The following is a 9,352-nucleotide window of genomic DNA, read 5'->3' as shown; positions in this document are numbered from 1 at the left end:
GAGGATAATGATGATGATAATGATATTTACATTATACCTTTCTTCCAAAGAACTCTTCAGTCCTTTTTATCTCATTTGTGTTGAAAATGTCCCTTTGGAGTTGGGAGGGAAAGGTGTTATTAATCTGTTTTTCAGGAGAGAAAATACATATAGAGAGATAATTGCCTGGCTTTCAGGCTCCATTTTGGTGGTGAGAAGAGATATTTAAATGACAAATTAAACCGGGGGAAATTAAACTCAGCAAAATGCCAGTCTCAGTCCCCATCATCCTATATGATGCTGCCATATGCAGTAATATCACTCCCCGACCCCAAAGTCTTCAGGAGATCCTCACAGACTGCTGATTCAGTCTAATATCCCCTTTTAGCAGGCAAGACTCTTGACATCCCAACCTGCATGGTCTCACTGTTGTTATTTCCCTGTGTTTCAGCCCAACAAATCTACTTGCTTACCCCTACCATCTGCTCTGCACACCCCATTCTCCTTCTACAATCTTCATCACACCTGCCATCCCTTGTTTAATGTCTGTCTTCCTCTGTGAATGCGAATTCCAGCAAAGCAGGTCCTGTCACCATTGTGCCCCCAGGGTCTAGCATAGTTAACTGGTACACGATAGGCACATTTTTTTTTAATGTTTATTAACTTATTTTGAGAGGGGGGCAGGAAAGGAGAGACAGAGGGAGAGAGAGAGAGAGAGAGAGAGAGACAGACAGACAGACAGACAGAGACAGAGATGGAGAGAGACAGAGAATGAGAGAGAATCCCAAGCAGGCTCCATGCTGACACAGGGCTCCATCTCATGACCCTGAGATCATGACCTGAGCTGAAATCGGGAGTCCAATGCTTAACCCAACAGAGCCACCCAGGTGCCCCCACGAGAAGCACTTCTGAAGTGCATACTATGCTCTCCCACCTCCATGCCTTTGTTCATGCTGTTTCCTCAGCCTCAAATACCTGGCCTCCCATCTTGGCTTACTGAAGCCAGGGCTGTCCTTCCAAGTCCAGATCAAACCCTGGTTCCTCCGTCAGGTCTCCCCTACTTGGGAACCACCATGGTGCTGTTCTTTTTAGTTCTTACCCTACCTTCTTTTGTGTCATAATCATTTGTGATCTTGTGTTGTCTTCCTTGGCCCTCCCACACTGCCAGCTCTGGAAAGACAGGAGCTGCACCCCAGAGCCTGGCAGTGTGCGCATTTGTTAAATATGTGCTCACTTGTCTAAAAATATTGTTGGCCAGCATTATTCATTCAGCTAAAAGTCCCATTTCCAGAATCTGTAGCTTGTCACGAGAGGGGATTTTTATCATTCTTACCTTCTGCCATTCTTCTGGAAGGCTGGGAAGAAGATCAGTCAGGTAAGCCCTGCCAACTCTTCCTTTAAAAAGTTCTCCTTCCTCTTCTGTGAGGAGTAAGTACTCTGGCACTTAGGTGGAGGGTTCCATTGCCTACGGGGGCCCTGGGCAGATGTGCCAGGGTGGTAGTTGGCATTTTCTTTTTAGCTTCCATGCCATTTCAATGCTGGCCTAGATAAGGGAGAACTAATCAAGTTGAGAAGATATGGTACAACAATGATGTCTCCAAGGAATTTTAATTACTCTGTGCTTCTAATGAGCAAGTGCACGTACCATTTAGTTACCATGAGAAGACACCAGATTGAACTGACTCTGGGTGTGTGTGAAACCTCATAAGCAGCACATTTTTGACGGCTTGAAGACCCCGGGCTACTAGCAACATGGGCATACTGAACATCTGTGATATAACACTCCATATAAATTAGAAAGAACTGCTTCGACAACCGTATCATAGAATATTCAGGGCTGTTAAAATTGATGATGTAGATCTCTACTTATTGACATGGGGAGATGCCTGCAATCTATTGTTAAGTGGAGGCGGGCTACTGAACTGCATAATTATGTAAAATTATTCCACATTTATATCTGTACCTCTTTATAGATGTGTGGATATTCTTCAAAATATTAAGAAGAGCATCTCTAGGTTACGAAATTTTGGGTATTTTTTCTTTACTTTTATTTTTATAGTTTCTTTTGTATTATTTGAATTTTACTTTTACAGTGAGTGGTTATTTTTACAATCAGAAAAGGAAAACAATAAAGCTGCTTTCAGCTCGAAAAAAAATTGGTGGAAATAAAAAAGACTCATTAAAAAATCTTCAAATTTCCTAAAAGATGCTTACTGCAAACAAACAAAAAACAAAACCAAACTCTTGCATGAACACAGGAAAAAATTGTTGCATGGTTTCCATGACTGAACCGTGTAATGTGCTGACCACAGTTAGGAGTGAAAGGGAACAAAGGAAGCCTTAAGGAGGAGCACATGTGAAATCAAGATCTCCTGACCTCGCCTGGGTATCATGCACACTTTTTAGTGCCTGAAGTATGAAGTATCACTTCAAATATCGTTTCAACCCAAGATTTTGATGGCAGTGGATTTACAGGCACAGTATTTCTAATTATGGGACAACAGAGAAAACTTCCCATCTCTGACAGCAAGGCAATGGTGACTTCATTTACTACAGCAGTTTTTGTTGCAAAAAAGAGACACATGCTGTTGGTCACAGTACAATTCACACTTTATTCCATCGTGATTTGTATACTTGTAGGATCAGGACAACAAGAGACCAAAATCAGTGCAGAACTTCTCTGGACTAAAGAGCCGTGAAAGGCATTTACTGGTTTTGGCACACAGAGTGGATAACCATACATTGGCTGGAATGTGATGGTCAGCAAATCAAAATGCACACATCTAACACCATGTTGAAATCATGTCTGAGTTCTGTAGAATGTTAAAGATTAAATAATTACAAAGACTAACATGCAACTCTATATAAGTCACATTATTCATCTACAGACTATTTCCCCCTTAGAGATGAAGAGATAGCCTTAATAATCTGTTCACAGTAGCTTAAAGAGCAATCAATACACATTAGAGATCTGCCTGCTGATTTCTATAGCGATTCATTAGAGTTGAAGAAATAATGCTAAATAATGTACTTTCTCTATATTGCCCCTATTAGATTGAATCTTACCGACCAAGTAATTCTGACTCAACTTTTCCTTACTTTAATATAATTCCTATTGTCTTCACAATGTCAAAGAGCAGCTTCTGTTAGTTTATTTATCCTTATAAATCACAATGGGCCAGAGGGGAACCTATGTAATAACAGGTTATCTTTCCTCTGAAAAGAGAACATTATGCTTACGAGAACATCAAAAAATACTACTACTATGCTGCAGATATTTTGGGTTTTCACATCATCACGTAGGGAGTCCAAAGAAGACAGCCTAGTCAGTTGACATAGCATAGAATGAGATTCTGTAGAAGAGGCACACAGATTCTAAGTGACTTCTTGAGACAGAGGAGCAAAGAGGGCAAGCATAGGAAAGGAAAGGTGGAAAACAGCCTTCTGCAGAACAGATTGTTCAGAAGAAAAATCTAACTACCTGCAATCGACTATAATACAGTTCTTCAGTTGGGGATGACAGAAGTAAAGATATTAAAAATTATATGCCACTTGCTAGTAAGCTTCATGTGGCTGACTAGGTTAATTTTCCCCAGATTGTTTCTGAGACGCTGAACTCTTCCAGGGAGAAGTTCTGATTTTGCCAGCTTAGAGCCAGATTTAACCCAAAAGAGCAACCGTAATTGTGGAAGACAATTTTTCCTTATTAACTTGAGCATGTGGGTAACATTCATTTTCTCTCTGGTAAAAACATACTATTCACCTATGATGAGACAATTCCAAATATGACAGTGACTAAGATATGGTTCATTCATGGGATGCTATATAAGATATCTGCATGTGAAATGAATTTAAAGTTAAGCAAAAAGGAGAGGAAAGGAATTCTTCAAATCCTGGCATTAGATCATCAAATAAATGAAAAAGACAGATAGTAGTTACGGATGCCTTGGTTTTCTCAGAGGCTTATCACTTCCATTTGGTCACTAAACCTAAGAAATGATTGGTTAGAAATACATAGGTAAGCAGGGCAAGACTTTCAGTCATATTTTTTAATCTCCCTGATTGTTAATCTTGAACAACAAGCTACAGGCAATACCGGAAAGGTGGAGATGACTAGGAAGTTTGATAACATGCCTGGATCAGTCACCATTCCTTGGAAAGTACCATTTCCTTGGCCTGCTAAGAGGCTGTTTCTTTCAGGTTTAAGTAAAAGACAATGATTTCTCCCTTCACTGCGGCATTGTTCTTTGTAAGAGACTGGCATCAGTTTTAGGTTGTGTAATTTAAAAGCTAGAGAGGAAAGAAGTGTTAATTGAATTCCACAGTATATAATCATAGATATTTCAAAGTAGAATTGTCCATTGTCTGCGGTTTCAAGCACCAAGCGGATCACTTCCTGTACATGCTCCATCTGGCTCTCACTAGACCATCTATAATCACTTTTAGATGCAATGTCTCTTTTGAAAGAAATAACGTTGTTAGACCAGGATAATTGCAGGGGGGTAGAAGGCTGGAAATAGGGTGAGTCACGATGGGGGGGGTGGGAATAGAAATGAGCCGATGGAATAAATAAGAGTATTCCCCAAGGTCTGTAAATGGCTAGTGATAAAGCAAAAATTCATGGAATGTGACTTAAAAGACTTCCTAAGACATTGTACCCATATGGTGTTTCCAAGTGTCTTGATCTACGATCCTAGCAACCCTATGGAGCTGAATTTACCTTCCTAGCTGTGGTGTCCTACTTATGGAATTTAGTTATCTGGGGCAAACCCCATCAGGATATGCTTCTTTGTAGTTAACTCTTCCCCAAATAGTCTCTCTGATTTTGGTCACAATTCTGCTGAGGACCTGTCTGCCTTTCCTGGGGAGAATGGAGGTGGTGGCCAAATACGTAGCCATGAGCCAGAGGAGACGGATGTGGCAGATGGGGGAGGCCTGCAGGAAGGTATCCAGAAGGTAAGACTGTGGATTTTACCTAAGGTAATAGAAGTGGGAAAGGCAAAAGAAAATAACTGGAAACAAAATTTCCAGAGTTCAGATGAAAAAAAAAAAAAAAAAAAAGAAGGAAACGGAGAGGATCCAGGAACGAGGGAATTTTTCAGGAACCAAAGATGATTAATGATACAGAGAAAAACAAAAAACAAAACACAAAACAACCCAGCCTATCTGACTGATCAAGAAGATACCCTTTAGCATATATTGGCAACTAAACAGCATATATATATTTCACACCAATAATACAAACACTAAAATGAGTGTTTCTTTACTATTATTAATCACAGTTCAATAATTCATTAGCTCTATATTTTCTAGATTGCTTAATTCATTTAGCAAAACCCACGGCTTAGGTACCACCGCAAGGGGCGGGGGGGGGGTGCAGAATGAAGCAAACTTGGAATCAGACTTTTGTAAACCAGAGTTAGTAGCACAGTGGCACAGTAGATTGTCAATGAACACGATAGGAGTGGTACAGTTATCGGCCTTGTGAGTGCAGTATTGCTGGCTACAAGGGAGGGACTTCAACTCAGGAGTCTACCTTCTTGTTAATTAAAATTGAGCAGCATGTGAGCAGCCCATCCACCTTTTCCAGTTCAGAATGGCTCACGGGGATCAGCATATGGTCCTTCAGCTTCTCATAAACCTGTAGCAGGAATCAAGGAAAGGTAAAGAAGAAGGATTGTGCCTCTGCCTCTGTCTTACCCTACCCCCACCTCCTTGCCTAGTGCAGAGAATTAATGTGGCTTGCAAGTTTAGGCATCTCAGCCATGTAACCCCAAGATGTGCATGCAATCTAGACCACATATGTGCCCACAGCCATACTGATGGAGCTAGCAGCACTGGTTAACCACTAGCTCTATGCTTTAACCTCAAAGGCAAAGATGTGTCAAAAATGTGGTTGTTACTAGAGATGCCTTCGCTCTGCCGTTGTCACTGGGAGATTGAGCGATACGTGAAAGCCGGTGGCAGTGTTTTCAGCATCAATAGTACTCTCCCTCTCCACACTTTAAAACCCTCTTAACTGTACTTTAATGTTTCTTTCCTTACCAACACCACTGGAAAAACCTGACAAAACAGAATTTAAATGAAGTATTTCAGGTCAAACTGCTTTTAAATTACAGGTGTGAATTTTATAGCATCTTTTGACACTAATAGAAAGCATGTGTCAAAACTTCAAATTAACAGTCCACAGATTGTTCTCTGATGATCAAACAAAGCACATTTAAAAAAAAAACAACAACAAAATCCCTTGAAAACACACTGTCTAAAAGCAATCTACCATGCTTCTTCAGGAAGCACTTTGCTCCTTAAAATTCAGTACAGTGGTTAATTAAGAGTGCTGGAGCCAGAGCTGGGCTCCAAACCCAGTTCTGTCAACTCACCACCTCAAGTGTGACTTCAACCAAAATGCCATGTCCCCTCTTAGCCTTGGGTTACTACTCTGTAAAATTAGAGTAGCAAGAGCGCCCTCCCAGGGCCGCAGTAAGGAATCAATAAGATAATGCACGCAGCGCACTTGGCCCAGTGCCTGGAGCAGGGGAAGCCTCAGTGAACATGGATGCTATCATCGTTACTGTTGATAGACACAGGACTGAATCCAGAAGAGGTTAATCATCGTCTGGTTGTCAGATGATCACTGTGGCTGGAGAAGCAGGAACGATCCGGAGCTGTGTTTCTCCAAGTGAGTGTGGTGACCTAGGTACTTGTTGGTATTGCAGATTCTAGGATTCTAGGGTGCAGATTCTAGATCTAGGAACATGCTTTTTTAACAAACCTGAGGCACAATAAAATATGAGACCCACTATTCATCTGAGAGCTGGTTAAGCCCCAGTATGAGGTAAGGGGTCCTATAGTTTCTTCAGCGTCACACTTTCCGCCATGGAAACAGAGAAATCATCTATGTATCTCCCCACCATTTTCTTTTAATCTGCCAAGAAGGTGACTAATTAAGATAAGCCTAGTAATTACACAATATCACATATTTAAAAGATAGCCAAAACATTTTCTAAAATGTTTAAAGATGTAAAATTTTAAGTTAGATGTAAAAAAAGATGAGTGGTTATCAAAGGCTCTTGTGTAATGCTCAGTATGAATATCTTATTCCTTCAGGCAGAGCTGAAGATGCTGAAATGCCTAAAACAGATATGGACATGTGGAGGGTCTATGGATGAGCACTGTTGTGTCTCCGTGGTTAAAGTAAACTGCGGTTGCTAAAGTATACAAATGAGACTGGCAGAATGCCCTGAAAGACAAAGGAACATCTTCTCAGACCAGAAAGAATTCCGTATCAAGGGACAATTCCCTTGTTGGCACATAAATGCAGAGGCTCTTAGAGGGACAGGTAGGTGCCTGACTGCAAGTATATTTTCTTTTTGCTCTTTCTGATCCTTTGCTACCTGGGATGTGCAGCCCAAAGCCCTTCTTTTTGTAGCCCTGACAATGAGCGCCCACCTCTGGGTCATTCATACTTCTCTGCCATAAGAAGCTAATGACGTTTTGAGGAAGGGCAGCTCACATTTGTCTGAAAACAATTCGAGTTGACCATCTAATTGTAGCTATCTATGCTTAATGGGTATTTAAGTGTGGGGAGGTATGTGTAATCAGAGCTGGAGCACAGACTTGGGAGATCTAAGTACTTATTTGAAAAGTTCTGAATACCAGACACAATCACCTCAACTACTGTGCACGCATTAGTGACCAATGACATGAATGAGAAGCGTGAGTTAAATCAAACTTTCCTTGTGACCTATATTATCCTTTCTGCTTTCATAATGATTTGATGTGTATAGAGGAAAAGGAAGTGCCTGTTATTTGTCACTCCATCATGAAAAAATTCCCTAGGCAGGAAGACTGTCATGGAGGCCTATTCAGCTGCAGTGGCCAGGAAGGAGGGTTTTTTACCTTTGCACTTTCTGGATACTCTTCTGGGGTTCGGTGTAGCAAGACGTGGCCTTTGTTGGGGATATTTAGGTATATACAGTTCGCGGCCATGTCATCAGGCACAGTGAGTTTGTCATAGCGGTGGTCACTCATCTGTTGCATGATCTACAAAGAGAAACAAAGCAGGTTTAAGCAGAGCATTTCCCCACACTTTCAAACAGAAGGAAGGCAGTGTGTGGGAATAAGCTTGCAACGGATGCCTAAGAATGTTCTTGTCAAGTTCCTGCCTATTTCCTCTAGTCATTGAGAATCCCAGGAGGAAAACTCGATGAAGCTATGATTCTTTGGAAGAGCTGGAAGGGTTCTTCTTGTTTTGTTTTGTTTTATGAAAGTGTGCATTTGTGTGTAATTTTAAAAAGGTTTTAAAACTGTCCATAATTTTTTGTTTTTGTTCATAAGATCTATCACTAAGACATGAAATGGACACATATACAAAGGCCCAGTGGGGGTTTTGATGATATTCTTGGCTGAGTAAGAAGGGCTGCCCTGCTCTATAGGAAAAAGGGTCCCTAGTGGTAATCATTCTGGTCAATAATCTGATTTAGTAATAACTGCCCCCCCCCCATTTTCCTCTGGTAGATACATTTAAATTGAATTAACCTGTCTGTTACAGGTGATGTCCTTAATACAATAAACATAAAAATCACTTGAGAATGTTAAACTCCTATTCCTAGGTCTCACTAGGTCTCATCCCCAGGGATTCTGGTATGCCAGATTTGAAGTGAGGCACAGAAAATTTGCATTCTAAACCTCTCCAGGTAATTCTGAGGCAGATGGTCCCTAGACCACACCTGGTTAAAAAAAAAACAAAAGCCCTGATATAACAGGTCTATTCATCAAATGATGAGATTATTAATGCCTTACTATAAAAATAGTTTAAAAAAATCACAAAAATGAACTTTGCACAAAATTTAAAAATTGATCTCATTCTCGTCTTTTCAAAAAAAATGAAAGCAAAAACCCAAAAAACAACCACAACCTCACTACAAAAATATCCAAACACCAAACAAACAAAACGAAAACAAAAAACAACCCCACAACAACTTAAATATATTTTGGGCTTCGCTATGCAGACTCTTTCCATTCTTTATCAATATCCATACATTATAAGGAATTTGCTGAAATGTCATGCCATAACGGTATACCAGTATCTTTTCCATAATCTGGCTTGATCTACCTTTCCAGCCAGGTCTCCCTTTATCCCTTAATATTTGTATGGAAATGTGCTTCATATTACTAGGCCTCAGAATTCGGAAGCCTTGACCACTCACTCGTGGCAGCAACGGACAGCAAGATTCACAGTATGGAAGAGTGCAAGAGACAGCACGTTCCCTGCAGAAAATTCATTCCAAATACCATGTGAAGGGTGGCATATGGTAAGCTCCTACTGACCCACCAATCAGGTCAACTGCTCACTTCTCCTAGTGTGGAATAT

At 40.6% G+C, this 9,352-nt stretch overlaps 1 protein-coding gene across 1 annotated transcript in view; it reads right to left on the bottom strand.

Moving 5' to 3' along the window:
* Nucleotides 1-2,571: 2,571 nt before the first annotated feature.
* The window catches only part of DDAH1 (dimethylarginine dimethylaminohydrolase 1), a 136,484-nt gene continuing 129,703 nt past the window's right edge, over nucleotides 2,572-9,352 (bottom strand). The window contains exons 5-6 of the mRNA XM_049618481.1: nucleotides 7,879-8,022; nucleotides 2,572-5,620 (exon numbers count right to left, since the gene is read on the bottom strand). Coding sequence (XP_049474438.1) covers nucleotides 5,504-5,620; nucleotides 7,879-8,022 — 261 coding nt within the window. The 3' untranslated portion in view covers nucleotides 2,572-5,503. The remainder of the gene's footprint in view (nucleotides 5,621-7,878; nucleotides 8,023-9,352) is intronic.

Source organism: Panthera uncia (genome assembly GCF_023721935.1).
Source record: "Panthera uncia isolate 11264 chromosome C1 unlocalized genomic scaffold, Puncia_PCG_1.0 HiC_scaffold_4, whole genome shotgun sequence".
Taxonomy (NCBI): Eukaryota; Metazoa; Chordata; class Mammalia; order Carnivora; family Felidae; genus Panthera; species Panthera uncia.
Note: the sequence above shows the minus strand (reverse complement) of the source record. Positions and strands in the feature narration are given on the sequence as shown.